Raw genomic sequence first — 18,975 nt, forward strand, 5'->3', positions numbered from 1 at the left:
TGTTTAACCTTCCTGTTTAAGAACTTTGAGCAATTAAAAAAAAACAAAAATTGCATAATAGAGACGCCTGGTATTTACATGACAAAACACGTTTTTTTCTGAAAAACGCAATTTTCATCGATAGAATATTTTGAATCAAAAAAATTATTTTGAATCGTTCATATCATCAATCAGGACGGTGAAACACCACTTTTTACGTTTACGGTCATCTCGATTATTATACTGTTCTTCCTCCATTACAAGAACAAATAACTTCAATTTTGTTGTTTCTTTAAAATTAAGTGGATGTACCGTAAGCCGGGGTGACATTGACATGCTTTCAATTTATTTTTTTCCAACTGGTAAGGTTTGTCTCACGATTAATATTCATAAAAAATGCCATGGGGTATGCCACACAAGTTTTTCTTGTTAAGGGCCAATACGCAGCTCCAAAGGAAAGGGGTCAAGAATCAGTTTTACAGCAGCAACAACAGTACAACAAAGAAAAGGGAGAGATTTCTTGGGGCTTTTCTTTACCTTCTCTGGCTTGTTTACTATGCCACTGTTGCCCATTTGAAATTTTCCTTGACCGATTTCTTCCGAAGTGCGTATACCGCTTAAAATCAGAAAAAAGAGTGTTCAAATGTACCATCACTAAGGTTTCTGCTAAAATTTAAAAGAAAAAATCAATGTTTTTATTTAGTTAACTAAGCTTATAAGCTTTTTAACGAGAAAAATATAAATGCAAGGTAACATTGTTGGAAGTCCGAAATTTTGCTATATTTGTTCGCATTTTAAACAGAATAAGAAGCAAGAATTAAAAGTTTTCACATTTTATATGAAATTTATTCCACAGAAAATTTTAAGATTTTTCCGAATTATGTTTCAACAACAAATAAAATTTATGATTTACAAACTAATTTTAACTTCGCCGGAAGATTGTCCAACACATCATGAAAAAAAACATGAGATTTTCTCACAATGTGACGTAAACGACATATTTATAAGTACTGCTCTCTGAATATGAACAAATAAAGCTCGAATGGGAGACTATATAAAAACATGTTTTTTTATAAATAAGCTTCTTTTATTTGAATATACTTGCCCAAACAAAATTTCACATTCACAGCTTGGAGATATGAACTTTGAATAAATGCATTTTAATTTATGATTATTTAAATAGAAGAATTTTGAAAATTTGTCCTTTTTTGTTCACTAAAATGCAAATATCTCGGCTTTGCTTAGCCATAAATCGAATGTTAAAAAAGGAACATGTTTTCCGTGAAATTTCCTACTAGCTGCATGCATTAGTTTCAGGTACACAAATTTTTGGTTCAATTTGTGGAGTGATTTTGGAAATTTTGTCACTAAAAATGCAAATTTTTCTCCCTAAAATGCCCTGCTATGCCCAAACACAAGGTTTTATGGACTATGTCTGTACAGGAACTTGTTCAGGGGACATCAAACTATAACTTGAAGCCCCAGACGAACAAATTTTAATGACTTTAGAATGTTTGAAAATACTCGAATAACGCACTTTATTCTTTAAAGCACCGCGCGCGAGTTGTAAACCTTTTTTAGGGATTTTTGTTGTTGTGTGGAAACATTGTTCCTGACATACTACTATATCATTCTAAATGCGTTCCGTTTCCGAATCGAACTCAAATTTCAAATTTGAATGTTAATTAGACGATTTATAGGAAATTTTCTGAATTTTTTGAGAAAAAATATTTTCAATTTGATGCTTTGGTTATCTGGAGGTTTCTGAAGCTTCAGAAAAACGAATCGGGAACAAAAACTTTTTTTGTGGTTTTATTTTTATTTTTTATTGTTGACATCAAATTCGATTACTGCAACCCCATACTAAGCAAATTTGAATTAAATTTTCTGAATAGTCATTACCGCCATTTTGACCGCCACGGACTACAAATTCCCACACCATTTATAGGTTTATATTATAGCTGAATACCCCACGAAAACGCAAAAAAGTCATGGATAAATAACTTATTCGAACATTTAATTTTCGATTTTAGCCCATCAGGGTTCCAGTCGAGCAGCAAAATCGGACAAAATAAAAATAGAATCGACTTGAAATATTTTTGATTGAAAAAACACGAAACCGACGTAAATCATTGAACAAATCATCAATCACGGAAAAAACAAAATCGAAAAACTGCATTCTCAATCTGATGGTCAATACGGGAACCAACCTATGCGATGTATCAGAGTTGAAATTTTAACGATTCTTGAATGGTCGGAGTTGAAATTGTAACGATTCTTGAATGGTAATAGTTTGAATGTTGAATGTAAATGAAATCTAAATAATAATAAGATCAACTTTGCACCATGGTTTGCAGAAGAATAATTCTGGTATAACATTTATCTCCTTTCTTTTTTTATAACAATGGATGTAGCTTTTCAATAGAAAGATAAGAGTAAGTATTTTTGTCTGTGTTTAATTTCACCAGCACACGTGCAATTCCCTCTTCATTCTTCGGAATTGAGCCAAATCTACGAGAATTTCTCTGAAGCATTGGTTAAAATTTCCTCAAACAAGTCGTCGCTCTTTCATTCTCTTCAGCCGAATTCAATCCAATTTGCCAAATTCAACAAAGTATATGATTCAATGGAACAGTCAAGTTGAAAAATCACGTGAACAATCTGAAACGGCTCAGCTTGACGAGTTCCACTGGAATTTTTCAATTTCAATTAATTAAAAGCCTTTCCACAATGCGCTGACTTCTTCAAGGTACAATTCAGAGACAATACCCAATCAAAATCAATACATCCACATTAACGACCCCCAGGTCTTTTGTGGTCTCTGTTGCAAGTTTCTGCTCGAACCTAGGAGTCCAAAGGCTTGAATGGGGAGAGCACCCAAACCCTCTTTCTACTCCAAGGAACCTTCCACCCCAGGGTTCGAACTGCCGACCTTTGGATTTCGAGTCCAACCGCCGCCAGGAATTCCACCGGAGCAGGCTTGGTTTAGTGTGTTGTTTGTCCTTATATGGCGGAGACGACTCCTACCCTGGAATGACTTAACGGCTTAACAACAACTGAGGCCGGGACCGACGTTTTTCTTTCCCATCCGTTGGAAGGTTGGAGCAGATGGAAATCGAACCCATGACCATCCGCTTACAAGGCGGACAGCTTAACCATTCGGCGAAGCCTGCTGCCAGACAGTACCCATATGGGACTAATTAATTCAAGCTTATTTTGCAATGTTTGCGGAAAAATCATTGCAATGAAAATTAATCGAGAAAGTAAGCAAAGCACTTTGCTCAATGCAATGTTATTCAAAGCGGCCAAGTCTAACAAAAAAGTAGGTAGGGTAGGTGCATGTAATTCATTAAAATGCTCTTACAACCTTTTTTACGATTTCCAGCATTCGCGCGAAATCAAACAATTTGCCCACGCCGCGACCCGTTTTCCCAGGAAAATTCGTCCTCGTTTTATTATCTCTTCCACATCACCCCGCAAATTAAATACTCAGGAAGAAGGAGAGGTTCGAGGAGCTGCCAAAAGCGGCACGAAACAGAGAGGCTTTAAGGCAATCGTTCGGAAACTTCGTTTCCCCGGTGTGGCATGAAAATGCTTCCTTCCAGGAAAAGTTAGCAAGAAAACGAGCATTGTGTGACACGGAGAAGGATGAGGAGAGTGAGTTGAAGTTGGCATGATCTGTTGACAGTAATGTTTTTTTTTCGGATTCAATAAATTCATAGATTTGTTTTGTTCAACAAACTTGGTTAAGTTTTTTTTTAATACAAGATTCATAAGTTAATTAACTATCTTACAGGTTAGTTTTAAGTCTACTCTACAGTATCAGCCTAATCTTTAGCTTCTCCATCAACAGAATTCTTATCAGAAGCGTTGTCAGCCACGCCGCCGCGACCGCCACGACCGCGGCGTCTAGTGCGAACCCGTTTTGTCTTGCCGACTGCGCCACCAGCGCCCTCCGGAGCACCATCATCGGCGGTGGCTTCTGCACCTACAGCTGGTGCTGAACCACCCAAACCTTCCAGTTGGTTGTGTTCCACGTTTTCTGGCTGTTCGGCTTCCAGTGCGTCCATCATGGCAAACCGTGCCACAGGATTTGCCATGGATTTAAGCGCCATCGGGGCGGGTGCAGGAGCAGTTCCGAATGTGCAGGCCATGGCTTGTGGTGCTGAGTAGGGTTGTTGCTGGGCAGATCCGAAGGTGGTTCCACAACTGCCACCGAACAGTCCACCACCGCCACCAAGCGGTGGACAGGCTGCCGAAGCTCGCACTGGATTTCCTCTAAACAGGCAGGGTTTCGGAGGAGGGATGCACCCTCCGGCAAATGGATTGTGCGCCGGAGGTTGGAACCGGACCGGGGCGTAAGCATTGTCCTTCGCGGCACACTCCTTGTTGATCGCAATTTCCAGAGCCTGTTCCAGCTTCAAACCCTCACCCTCTTCGCAGAGTCGATCCAACACCTGGCCTGCTCGCAGTCCCGTAACGAATTTGTCCACCAGGACCTGCTCCAAATTAGCTCCAAACTTGCAGTCCACCGACAGTCGCTTCAACCGTCCGTACCACTGCGTTGCATTCTCATGATTTTCGTGCCGTGCGTTGAAGAACTTGGTTCGTTCCCTGTAGATCGCAACCTGTCGGCTGAACTGCTTGCGCAACAGCACACACAACTCCTCGAACGGCTTATCCTTCGGTACCACCGGATGGCACAAGTCCCGCAAACTCTTGTACGCATCCGTCCCAATAACACTGATCAAGAACGCACTTCGCTTTGCTTCCGGAACATCGTTCACCTCAAAGTACTGCTCCAACCGCTCGTAATACACATCCCAGTCGTCGTGCTCGCCGTTGAACTCCGCAATCGAACCAATCATCTGGTGCTGATTCATCGTGAAGCAGTCGTTCCTCCTGGTTCAGAGTTCCAGTGCAACTGTCGCGCGACGACCCGCTAGTAGGTCGATTTATAGACTTTGCCAGTGACTAAACACACTCTCGAGTGGACCAATACATTGGGAACCCTGCTCTTTAAGAGTAGTAGTTCAACCACCATACCAAAGCTTCGAAACGCGTTCATTCGTGTTGATTCAAATTGCTCGGGCATGATTGTTCTGCACGATAAGTGTTGCAGTCTGGGTGTAAAAAATAATTATCACCACGCCGCGCGAATTGAACTAGATTGATACCAACTGATAAGAGCGTGCGGTGATATCGATTTATTTTTAAAATGTTTGTCACTCTGGTATCTATCCGCACCGAGGGGATTTTGAATTTTAAAAAACGAGTTTAATCTATAGGTTTAAAGCAAATAAAAAGATTAAATCAGGTAGAAAAAGTCCCAGATTTGCACAAAAAAAAAGACCGGATGTTAAGATATGCTTGTAAGACCACTGTACTGCCCATTTTCGCATGAATGTCTCAAATGCATAAACAGCAAGCTGATAAAAACGCAAGCAAGTTTGTCCCACATATAAGGCTACTTGTTTGGATTTCTTGAAAAACTCGATAACCTCCAGATTCTTAGAACAAAGTAATGGATTTTATTGGTTTTCTGCAGGGCTGTGGAGTCGGAGTCGGAGTCGGAGCCGGAGTCGGTGGAGTCGGGTCTTTTTGGGGACCTGGAGTCGGAGTCGGAGTCGGAGTCGTCAAAACTCGAATAGCTGGAGTCGGAGTCGGAGTCGGAGTCGGCTAAATTTTATTAGCTGGAGTCGGAGTCGGAGCCGGAGTCGACAATTTCTGATATACCCGGAGTCGGAGCTGGAGTCGGAGTTATCTTAAATTCAATAAAATTTATGAACTTTTTTATTGTTCAGTTTTTGTTATAATGCAAATTTATTTACAAAACTTTTATGTGCCTAGTTTATTTTAAACCTAGTATTGATTTTTTTTCAGTTAATTTATGGGTTGATTCAAGAGATTTATCAGATGCCATTATGTTTTTGTAGCATTTTTAATTTGATTGGATAGTTCCGACTTTGTTATTTCACTATGATCAGTAAATGATAAATTTCCCCTCATTTACCCATGTTTGTACTTTCATAACTAATAAAATTATAAACAATTTTGGTTGTGCAGTCATTTTTTTAATTATTATGATGTAATTATGTTTTCTTTCGATTCAAATTTAACCATCAGTACTTAACTAAAATGATTGTTGAAATTGCCCATCAAATTATCAACTATTAGGTATCACAATCTATTACTTGGAACTCAACATGCACATTTTAAAAAAATCAAAGGGCCGTGTTGTAAATATTTGAAATTGTCAGACAATATCAAAAATAAGTTGCAACTAATTGTGAAATCATCATTGAATATATTAAATATATATATTTCCTTAATGTTTACTATTTCTCTACAAAAATTTGTAAATGTGGATCCTTAAAAATATCGTTGAACAAATCTAAAAAAATATTATTTTTTTAAATGACATAAACCGGGGTAACATTGATGAAACTTGAATTTTTCCGATATTATTCAACCGGTAAGAATTTTATCATGATTTATATGTTCAAACCGAGCTTCCATGGCCGTGATGTTACGGGTTTCCCTTGTAAGCGGAAGGTGATGGGTTCGATTCCTGTCTGGCTCGGCAAAGTCAGATCCCTTAAAAGAGTAAATATGCTCACTGGGAATACTGACCGGTAGGGGTTGGGTTTGGACTAGCAGCGTGCTGGGTTTCCAATCCAGAGGTCGTGAATTCGATTCTCGTACCGGGATGATGAAGTTTAAAACCATGTACTGGGCTGAATCACAAAATGTTCATGTATGTATTTTCAAATAAATTCAGTAGAGCTTTGCAATATAGTTACGTAAACTGTTTATTTCAGGGGTGACCAAAGTATGGCCCGCGGGCCAAACGTGGCCCGCGAGGTGTTTTTTTGTGGCCCGCGGACCCATTTTGAATGATCATGTAAAATGGCCCGTGGAACACTTGTAAAGTGATTTCATACTTTTTTTTAAAGTAGGGTTATTAAAAAAAAAAAATTGTCAAAACAAAAACTAATGATTTATTAATGTATTGATCCCATTTCACGAAAAAAATATGTTGTACAAAGATCTTTATAATTCAAACAATTTTACACGTTTCAATGTAAGTTAAACAAGTAAATATCGTCAAAACTTTCATCAAACATTTTTGGAAATGTTTATCGGATGTTTAAATTTGGCTAGGTAGAAATCTGTAATAATTGCAAAAAAAAAATATTCCATATTAGCTTGAAAGTCATAATGACCATTTTTATGCACTGACCATCAAACTTCCCTCGGGTTTCAAACTCATGACATAACGAATCTGATTGACTACCATCTTATTCAGGCAGACAAAATATTGAAATCGGAGGAATAAGGATGTTGCGAATATTTTACAAAGCTTTTGTCGACCAAACCTCCCCTCCCTCCTCATTTTTAAAAATTGGCTCAAATAATAAGGCGCAATTTTTTTTTTTCAGAATACTTCAAAATATCAATGGTAATTTAAGTGCAATCAACTGAAATCAATGAAGCACCGGATTCGAGTGGTAGAAATGACAGTTCACTCATAAGAAATACATTGTAGAATATTTATTAAATCCTTTACAAAGATGAATTCCAATCACTCCTGAAAGTTTCATGGAGATATGTCATTATTTAAGTGAGTAGAAGACGATTTAAGTTTAAACTTTTGCCATGTGCAAAGCGGACTGTCAAACTTTGTGAGCGTTTTTCTCGGAACACCGAGTTGATATGGGCAGCGAATGACCAAGAAGGTTAAAGCTGCCAGAAATAAATGAATTAACAACAACCGAGTTGATTTCCGGGTGCCACGATATCTCGAGATGGGATTGCCCAAATTGACTAAAATCTGGGGTGAAGACTCTCAAGACATATTCCGTGTGCATGACGAAGCCCGATTTTAAAATTTTGTTTTTTAAAAAAATACAAAAATCAAAAACTGACGAATTTTTATATGAAAAACACAAAAATATTTTTATCTTTTTTTTAAAATAAACTTTTTTTAAATTGGCTTTCGTCATGCACACGGGACCGGTTTAAGGAGTCTCCACCAAAATTTTGAGCCGATTTGGTCAAAACAGTAATGAGATATCGTGGCACCCGTTTTTTGAAACTGCTAACTTCAAATAGCTATATCTCGGTAAATATACAACCAAATGTGTTAAAATTTATTTTATTGATAGATGAAAATGTATATTTAAATGCCCTGAAAACAGATTAAAAAAAAGGTTTAACCGTGTGCTCAAACCAACCTCTGAAATTTTTGCCGATTTACATGTATGTAACCCCTTAATTCAAAGATAAAATTACGCCGTTCCATAAATTGTTCAGATTACATTTCACCATTTTCGAATTGAAAAAAAAAATCATTTAAAATTTAATGAAAAAACAAATTTTCAAATACCTAAAACAATTAAATGAACAATACTGATAGAAAACTGTCATTTCGTGTTTCTATTATTTTTTTTAACGGAATTGTTTTTAACGAAAATGTTACTAACGAAAATGTTATTAATGTTATGTAAAAATAACAGAAATTTCAAAAAACTTCCATTTATAGATGTAGTTTTTTAGCTTTTAAAATTAAAATAAAGTAATTTCACCTATTTTGTAAATTTGGCCCGCAAGCTAATTTGAGCTTCAAATTTGGCCCGGCCTCCAAAAACTTTGAGCACCCCTGGTTTATTTCAATACCAGGGTGACTTTGATAGTTACTTTGTGTCTTACAAATTACAGCCTGAATGTAAGCAAAATGATTTTATATATTATATCAAATCGATTATGAAGGCTAGGTCTCCTTTTTTTAAATAGCAATTAAATATTTGTTTAACTAGTTTATAAACTTTTAAATAAAAGTAATGTAAAATTTCAGGGGACTCGTGGTGAAGGGGTAAGCGTGGTAGCCTCTCATCCAGTCGGCCTGAGGTCAGTTCGTTAGCTCAGTCCAGGTTTAGGAGTCGTTTCCTGTCTCGGTGGAGTCACTGGTAGGCAGTTGGACTCACAATCTAAAGGTTGTCAGTTCGAATTCCGGGGTGGATGGAAGCTTAGGTGTAAAAAGAGGTTTGCAATTGCCTCAACAATCAAGCCTTCGGACACCTACTTTCGAGTAGGAATCTCGTAATCTCTCGACGCCAAGGCAAGGTAATGCTGTAGAGCGAATATCTTGATTTGATTTTTGTCAATTTTCAGTAAATTCAATAAAAATTCTAATTTTTCTAAAAGCAGAATCCAATTATACTTCTTGAGGTACTCTGATTTTTCAAAATCATTTTGTACTATAATTTTGCAAAAAAACTACAACTTATCAATGTCACCCCGGTTTACAGGTATACGCGCAAATGTGAGCTAAACATGTGAGTGATGTTATTAATACTTTTCATTTCATTAAATTCATTTCGCTGTTTAAGCATTACTTGTGCGAAGTTATTTTAAGCTGAGATGTGGACTACCTTTGAATAGCTGATTAATTCAAAGATGGAAACAGAGTTTGCAGGTTCTTAATGAATCGACTATGTCAACTGAAGGAAAGTTACAAAATTAACTTCAAAATAGCTAAAAGGTGGGGGATAGTAAGAGGAATGCAGATTTTATTTAAACATTTTTTTTAGATATTCTTAATACTGAGTTAGTGTTGGAGTCGGAGTCGGAGTCGGAGTCAACAATTTGTTAAAAGCTGGAGTCGGAGTCGGAGTCGGAGTCGGCTAGAGTTGGCAGGCCGGAGTCGGAGTCGGAGTCGGAGTCGTATGAAACTGAAAGCCGGAGCCGGAGTCGGAGTCGGAGTCGGCTTAACTCAGAAAGCCGGAGTCGGAGTCGGAGTCGGAGTCGTCTAAAACATGACCCGACTCCGCAGCCCTGGTTTTCTGAAACAGCACATGATTTTGGACCAAACTGTGCATCATTAACTCAAAAGTGTTGAAAATTCATATGGGGCATTTATGTGAACATCATTTTACATTCTTGATTTTACAACTCTTTTGTAATGATTAAACAATAAAGTTTTATAACTATATAATACATATTATTTACTCCCAGTACCAGGTCTCAATACCGAAAAGGACCTAATAAAAATAATTTTATGAAAAAAAATAATAAGGATTACACCGACCAACAAAATTTCTGCGCAGGCTCAACTCGAGTGAAAGCTTGAGGTTTGGGGTCCCCAGAAACACGTGCACTTTGAATTTTTCAAAAAAAAATTGACTGGGCCGAATGGTTTTTCTCCAAAGTTTGTATGGAAAATAAGTGCTGTTAGCTACTTCCACATAAAAAACGAAGTTGACTTTATAGCTGTCGGCCACCATTGCTAGTACCAACCACTAGTGTCTTCCTTTTTATCTACAAGGACTTCGCCGCCCTGGGCTCCTAAGTGTATGAAAGTATGGCACGGAGCGACGGCGCCGAATACCCATATTTACACAAAGAATTTGCTACTTCCACATATTGCATGCAATTTTTGCTTGTATGCAACAGCGACGAACCGCCCTAACTCTCCATACAAACTTTGGAGGAGAACCATTCGGCCCTGTCTAAAATTTAAATTTTTTATGTTCAAAATGTTGGCCGCCATCTTGGATTACATATTCTCAGAATAATTTGGAGCATTTTTGGGGTCATATTTGATCTAATCGACCCTAATCAAGACAATGATAAAAAGTCATTTTCGTGATTCGATTATCCAAAGATTCGATAATCCGGAATGAATTTTTTTTTGAGGTTTTCAGATAATCTTGTCTTGACTGTACTTAAATATTCTGTAAAAGCTCACTTCAAGGGATTTTAGTAGAAATCTCAATACAAGAAAAAAAACCCACTTGATGACATCATCATTGCAAACCATGTTCTCCTCTACTGATTCTACAGCCAGCACCTCCACCATCTTAAAACCTCGGTTAAAAACTAAAACAACAAACGAGGAAAAGCTAGCAAACATAAACAAAAACAACCGGCGTAATTTCGCAGATGCCGAGTTTTTCTCTCTCGTATATTCCGGGAAAACCGGTGGCGCTGACGTCGCTGATTCGAGAGAAAACTTATTTTGGGGAGTTCGTTACCGAAAATAAGGTGTTACGCAAACGGTCATCAATATTTAAGGCAGCTGGTAGCAAGGTCAGGTTTTCGGGGAAAGAAATCGTTTATTCCTTGGTTTATTCATTTTTCCATTTTCTTTTTCGGACAAAAAATACTTTTTATCCCGAGACACCGCATATGTGCGCAATTGTTGCTTCGAATAACAACACAGAAATCCATTAGGATAATTTCACACATCAGTCAGAGGTATTTTTTTCGTTGGTGGCAAGAAAAAACACGAAATGTTGATTCTATTTGTCAGCCGGGGAATGTTATGAAATTGCGTCCAATTAGTGGGTGAATCAGATAACACAAATTCCCCCCGGCATGAAAATTCCTGTATTTTTCATCGCACCACTACATCACATGTGAGTTTGAGCATGTGTGCCGGCCAGCACGACCAAAGCTCACGCAAACTATCCCATTCGTCGCATACTAATCAATGAACTGGCGACTGCAAGTCGCTTGCAAAATGACGTCATAGAACTAGTATAAAAACCACGAGAGGTTCATTCGGAACTTCAGTCTCGTTCAGGATGTAGCACAGTGAGTTCAACCCATTCGTCGCCGTCTTGGACTGGAGCACTCCGGTGGATCCGTCATCGCCAACCCCCAATAATTCGTCATTGTCCACGGCGGCGTGGTAGGCCTGGGCCACCAAACCGCCTGCTGGGATGACGTCCGAGTGCAACGCCCGCACCAACATCTACGAGAAGCGGAAACTGTGAACCTTTCGAGCATGACCTGCTGGGATTCGCGAGCGTGCGCGGCCAACGTGGAACCGGAATTGGTCGACAACAATTACTGAAGTCATCAACCCGACGAGCATGCAGCTGTGACGACAACGCAGAACCCGGATGTGCGTCCCGCCCTCAAGGTGGCCATTCCTGCGACGTAGTAGATTCGAGTGCCGTTCCTCGATGAAGTATCAAACACGTTCAACTCTCTGCCTGAGCCACGCCCCGGTGGCTCGCGGAACCCCCCGCTTCGTTTCGCTTCCGGGCGATACAAGCAAAAACCAACGAGAATTTTATTCTCAAACCAACTTCCTTTTCTAAGGAATCAACTCGAACCCGTAAGGGATTCAACACACCAGAACCGTTCTTCGAGCGAGTCGAGCCTGGCTCCTCGTGCGAAGGACAACCCTCTCTCCGGGCCTGGTCCGGTTGGCGGCACCATGACCTCCCTGGAAGACGTCCAGTTAAAGAGCTCGGTCTGCCCCAAGCTCCACGGCTACCGCGAACCGGATGTAGCACCCTTCCTAGCATAGAACAATAGTAACATGATTTCCCAATGGAGATCATGTTACTATTGTTCGCCGCTAGGAAGTGTGCTACATTCGCGTTTTCGGAAACCTGTGTTGAGCGATGGATACAGTGCCGGCTGAACCGGAAGTGACCAAGAGTGAGAAGAAAGCAACGTGGATGCAGTTCACGGGACTGGGAACGGAGGGAACCCCTAGGATATAAGCAACGTTCGGCGAGTTTCGGCGAGTCGAGAAAAAAATTGTCACAGCAAAAAACAACCCACTAAAAGCCAGTGTAGAGCCAACCCGCTCCGCTGGAACCAAAAAAATCGTAAAAATCAAGACAAATAAATTCAACCAGAGTGAATACCAAAAATAAGGTACGACTTATTTATTACTGAATTGAATATCACCAATCCTTGATATTAAAAATAATAAGTTTACTACAAGAGTGGATGTGGCTTTAGACTCAAAAACCATGTGACTGGGTATTTGTTAAGCAGGATCAATTCAAAAAATGGCAGTAATAGAAGTCACATCACATCGTGCTGTCGAATTTGTAAAATCGATTTTTTATCGATTTTGCTGTAAATGTTTCTATTATCGACACAATTTTTTTCCAATATAAACAAAGATTTTGATAGAGATTTTTTTTAATTTTTTCATATTAATAAAATGAAAATTGCGAAATTTGCGTCAAAAAAAATTTTTTTTTATTCAAATTTAATTTCAATAGAATAACCAAAAAAAAATAAAAAAAAAATAAAAAAAATTCTCCGATTTGGCTCAAATTGGAGTAAGGGTTCTGTGGCTGAAATAATTAGATATGTCTTTTTCGTTTGGTCTTTTAAGTGTTTTACGCTGTGTTAGGGTTTTCAAAAAAAAACAATTTTCGTCGATTTTCGCAAAATCACATTTTCAAAAATCCTCATTTCGCGTCATTTATGCCAATTTTAGCTCTCTTGGACTCAAATTCAAAAAGATAAGTAGGACTTTCCAGGAAAAACAGTGAAGAGTTCAAAAAATCTGGCCTAACATTTGAAAAAGTCTTATAAAATCTTCAAATGGTGTTTTGACTGAGGACTCGTGAAATTTTACGTATCATACTCAAAAAAGTGCGAGGTTCAATAACAAGATTTTGAGAAATGGTTTTTTTTTTTTGGTGAACTCCTCACTATGTTTCCATGAAAGTCTAACTAAACACCTTTCATAAGCGTCCAAGAGTGTTAAAATCGGTTGAAATAGCGAGAAGTTATGATTTTTTGATAAGCGAATTGAGAAGGAATAATAGGATGGTTTCTGATCATTTTCTTATAAATAACTCAGATCAGATTCAGCAAAATGTAAAACAAACACTTATGTTATCAAAATTATTAATAGGTTCACATTTTGTGATTGAAATCATCAAAATTCATGAGACCCAGCTTAAAAATAAAACTCATGACTGTGGATAGGATTCCCAGATCTCTATGATATATTTACTACAAATTGAATTATGGAAAAACTCTTTAAACAGTGAATGTGTTATGCATATAATCTCTGTAATCTCAGCAAAGCAATCAACACTCGAAATTATGACGCACCCTGCCTTCAAGAAATGATAATTAGATGAAAAGACTAAAGCTTGTCTAAATTAATTGAATAGCACCTCATAATTGGATCTGCAGCGCAAAAACCGAAAAGGATCCACAAAAAAGCCACAGCCAGGAAAATCCCCCAGCAACCCTCGAGTCAATTAGTTTGAAAATTGCTCCTGCTGGTTGGATCCCCTAACTTTAACGGTAATCAGCCAGTTTGCCATAAAAGCGGAAACATCTTAAATTGTATAAATTGGTTCACGACTTATATTATTTCGTTAAACGAAAGCGGCTTTTCCATTAAAAAAAAGAGGGATGCTTATGAAGAGAAAAGCAGCATCTTTCACAACAATTCTTGTCAGTTTGCTAAAAAATTACGGAACGAAGAAAAGGCACCAGCTGCAAAGTATTATTAAAGCTTTTTTTTATTGCCAAATAGGGCAGATTTTGGTACACGTAAAAGTAAAAACATTAGGTAACAAATGTACCCAACTTTCTTCACCCCTGACAAAGTAAAGCTCGAGATGTTTGTCTTTTTCTTGCTCCTGGTGGAAAGGAAACAAGTTTTCCAAGCAGGGGTTGTTTTCACTTCTGGGACTATGTAAATTATTTTTTCCTTTGATGTAAACTGCTCGTGCCAAAGAATAAATTTGCACTATCTTGTTTTGTTTTGCTTGAGAGCAAAAATTTATTCAATCATTGTTATCGTTTTAGAAGCGTTTGAAAGCTCTCCCCATATTAAAAAAAAAAAACTTGAAATCACGTCGTTGGTGTGCTATTTTGTGACACGTCCTAGCTTTTTACAGCAGACATACAAGCTACGAAATAATCATTTAAAGCCTTTTTTCGCTTCCACTTGTTTTATTTGACTGAATTTAATATTTAAACAAAACTTCAATCAACCGGATACCTAATATCATGCTAGAATTCATCTAAAAACACAAATTTCGAGCAGTACAAAGAACTGACCTGCCTTCTGTAAAGTTGTGAACGATGTTTACTAGACCTGCAAAGAAGGTCACATCCCAAAATATGAAACTGCAAACATAGAACCCTTTGGCATCTGCAGGAACTGGTTAATGATGCCGAAAGTTAATTAGTTGCTCGGCAACGGTAAGACCCACAAAACAGCATAGACTTTTCCTGTAGCTAAAGAGGTGCCAAAGTCTCCCTTTTCCATGACTTGCGGGTAAGTTAGATTTTGGAATATGTTGCACAACATGATTTCTTGGAACACTGGATTGAGAATTACTCTGGGAAATTCTGAAAACTATGAACCAATGTTTCCCTTTCTATTAATGGTGTACCCGCCGTCGAGCAGTTTTTGACAGTTCGCTCCATAAGAAATCCATCAAGCAAAACAATATAATTGGGCCAATGTCGAAGTGTAAACAAAGAGTCTATTCTGCTAGTGCCTAATATAAACATCAACTGACGTGAGCAGGACTCTTTCCCGGGCAGACGTTAATAACAAAATTCATGCCATTTCAGTAACAAATACTGTTAAAATAACAGAAAGTGTTATGGAATCTTCTTGAAACATACATTTTTGCATAAGAGTTTAATAACAGTTTATGTGATCATAACAAAATTTGTTGTTGGTCTGATATTGGTATAACTTGGGTATAACATTTTTGTTTTGGAAAAATAACTCCAACTTGTAGGGATTATGGGTTGCAGGATTGAATATGTAATAAATTATTAAATGAGTATTTATTATAACATTGATATAATTCATAAATAATAGTTAAGAGCGCAACAAAAAGTGCGCACCTTCATGAATATTGCCTTGTTAGCTGATTGCGGATGGAGTGCGAGAGCGCGCTAGCGAGCTGCGAGAGAGAACAACAAGCGAGAAAACAACGAGATGCGCGCGGCTGGCGAAAGAGAGAATGAAGATTGTCAAATCAGTTTTGTGGTTAATTTCTGTGGAATAAGACGTGTTGTTTGTTAATTGCAAAATATCTGTGTTTTTATTATAAAAGAAAGTCCCCAATCACGACAATGGCACAGTCCGGTAAGTCGAACCTTTTGATCATGAAAGATCATTTGTTTTGCTTGAATTGTTGTGTTGTGAAATCCAACAGTTTTGTTTACCTGCCAGGATGCAGGTCCAAAGTTTCGCTTTGTTGTTTTGCCTGTGTTTTGAAACAGGTAGATGTTTGCTTGAACTTGTTATTTGAAATTGATAAAAGGCATAAAACTATCTGCGATAATTGACGGTCTTGAATTTAATGAATGATTTGCTTGTTGTTGTGATATTGGGAACGAATGTTTTGTTTTGAAGTAGTAAGTTTGGCTTTTCGTTGTGATAATTGAAAACCAATGTTTTATTCTAAGTTAATGGTGGAGTTTGAAGGCAAATAATTTGCTCGAAATTTGATTGTTTTTGTACAATCACATTTTTGCTTTAGATTTGATTGTTATTGTTTTGATTGACGACCAATGTTTTGTTTTAATTTGATGCAATGTTTAATTGTTGTTGTGGAAATTGAACTCCAATGTTTTGTTACGAATAAGACTTCAATTTTTTTTTCTTATTTTTGTGATTGATGAAAATCAATATTTTGTTTATAATTTGACAAAAGATTTGACAAGATTGTGGAAATTGAAAATCAATATTTCTTTTTGAATTTGATGGAGGATTAGTTTGCGATTGAAGGTAGATAATTTGTTTTTAATTTAGTTGTTGTTTTGGTAATTGAAATCAAATTTGTTGTTTGAATTTTATAGTTGTTATTATAATTGATGACCAATGTTTTGTTTTGAATTTGATGCAAAATTTGATTGTTATGGATTGTTGTTATTATTGATGATCATTATTTTTATTTTGGATTGGATGCTGGTTATTTTGGTAATTGAAGACCAATGTTTATTTTTGAATAAGATAAATATTTGCTTCTTGTTAGTTTTGTTTTAAATTTAATGAAAGATATGCTTGTTGTGGCAATAACTTGATGCAAAGTCCAATAAAATCACAAATTACAAAATTTACAGGTTTAATTTTGATTGAAAGAGTTGATTGTTGATGAGGGAATTAAAGACCAATGTTTTGTTATGATAAGATGACAAATTTGCTTATTTTTGCGATAAATGAAAACCAATATTTTGTTTCGATTAAGATACGAGGTTTGATTGATATTGTGGTAATCGAAAACCAGTTATTATTTTGAATATGATGATAGGTTTGCTTTTTGTTGTGGCAATCGAAGGCCAAGATTTGTTTTTCAGAATTTGAGTTTTGTTATTATAGAAAGGTATTTTTTTTCGGTTTTAAATTTCATGCAATATTTGATTGTGGTTTTATGATGGGCAATTTTGAGTTTTAAATTTGACGCAATATTTGATTGTTCATATGGTAATTGATGACCAATGTTTTGTTTTGAAGTTGATGCTAAATTTGATTATTAATTTTATGGTTAATGAAAAAATGTATAGTTCTCATTTGAATGAAGATTTGATTGTTGTTATTATTGACGATAAATTTTTAATGTGAATTTGATGCAATATTAGATTGTTGCTTGATGCTGTGGAAATTGAAAACTATCGTTTTAGAATTCTAATGAAAATTTTATAGATTTATGCAGAAATTGACAATCAATGTTTTGCTTTGAAATTTGATTTGAGCAACGTTTTTTGCTGTTATAATTGATTAGTCATAGTTAATTTTGAAGTCTCTTCTGTGTTGGAGCCTGACAGACCTCTGCGATGGTAGTCAGAAAAAAAAGTCTCCTCTGTGTTGGAGCCTGACAGACCTCTGCGATGGTAGTCAGAAAAAAGTCTTCTCTGTGTTGGAGCCTGACAGACCTCTGCGATGGTAGTCAGAAAAAAAAAGTCTCCTCTGTGTTGGAGCCTGACAGACCTCTGCGATGGTAGTCAGAAAAAAGTCTCCTCTGTGTTGGAGCCTGACAGACCTCTGCGATGGTAGTCAGAAAAAAAAAGTCTCCTCTGTGTTGGAGCCTGACAGACCTCTGCGATGGTAGTCAGAAAAAAAAGTCTCCTCTTTGTTGGAGCCTGACAGACCTCTGCGATGGTAGTCAGAAAAAAAGAGTCTCCTCTGTGTTGGAGCCTGACAGACCTCTGCGATGGTAGTCAGAAAAAAGTCTCCTCTGTGTTGGAGCCTGACAGACCTCTGCGATGGTAGTCAGAAAAAAAAGTCTCCTCTGTGTTGGAGCCTGACAGACCTCTGCGATGGTAGTCAGAAAAAAAAGAGTCTCCTCTGTGTTGGAGCCTGACAGACCTCTGCGATGGTAGTCAGAAAAAAGTCTTCTCTGTGTTGGAGCCTGACAGACCTCTGCGATGGTAGTCAGAAAAAAGTCTCCTCTGTGTTGGAGCCTGACAGACCTCTGCGATGGTAGTCAGAAAAAAAAGTCTCCTCTGTGTTGGAGCCTGACAGACCTCTGCGATGGTAGTCAGAAAAAAGTCTTCTCTGTGTTGGAGCCTGACAGACCTCTGCGATGGTAGTCAAAAAAAAAAAAAGAGTCTCCTCTGTGTTGGAGCCTGACAGACCTCTGCGATGGTAGTCAGAAAAAAAAAGTCTCCTCTGTGTTGGAGCCTGACAGACCTCTGCGATGGTAGTCAGAAAAAAAAGTCTCCTCTGTGTTGGAGCCTGACAGACCTCTGCGATGGTAGTCAGAAAAAAAAAGTCTCCTCTGTGTTGGAGCCTGACAGACCTCTGCGATGGTAGTCAGAAAAAAGTCTCCTCTGTGTTGGAGCCTGACAGACCTCTGCGATGGTAGTCAGAAAAAAAAAGTCTCCTCTGTGTTGGAGCCTGACAGACCTCTGCGATGGTAGTCAGAAAAAAAGTCTCCTCTGTGTTGGAGCCTGACAGACCTCTGCGATGGTAGTCAGAAAAAAAAGAGTCTCCTCTGTGTTGGAGCCTGACAGACCTCTGCGATGGTAGTCAGAAAAAAGTCTCCTCTGTGTTGGAGCCTGACAGACCTCTGCGATGGTAGTCAGAAAAAAAAGAGTCTCCTCTGTGTTGGAGCCTGACAGACCTCTGCGATGGTAGTCAGAAAAAAGTCTCCTCTGTGTTGGAGCCTGACAGACCTCTGCGATGGTAGTCAGAAAAAAAGTCTTCTCTGTGTTAGAGCCTGACAGACAGACCTCTGTGATGGTAGT

At 37.9% G+C, this 18,975-nt stretch overlaps 2 protein-coding genes across 3 annotated transcripts in view; one reads left to right on the top strand and one right to left on the bottom strand.

The window, feature by feature from the left end:
• Positions 1-18,975, top strand: part of LOC120428812 (opsin, ultraviolet-sensitive) — a 306,492-nt gene that overhangs the window by 275,422 nt on the left and 12,095 nt on the right. The gene's annotated exons all lie outside the window — the stretch shown is intronic.
• Positions 3,703-4,927, bottom strand: LOC120428813 (uncharacterized). The gene has a single exon (XM_039593915.2). It carries the CDS (start codon positions 4,860-4,862, stop codon positions 3,807-3,809), a length of 1,056 nt encoding a protein of 351 aa, XP_039449849.1. The 5' UTR covers positions 4,863-4,927; the 3' UTR covers positions 3,703-3,806.

This window comes from Culex pipiens, chromosome 3, assembly GCF_016801865.2.
Source record: "Culex pipiens pallens isolate TS chromosome 3, TS_CPP_V2, whole genome shotgun sequence".
Classification (NCBI taxonomy): Eukaryota; Metazoa; Arthropoda; class Insecta; order Diptera; family Culicidae; genus Culex; species Culex pipiens.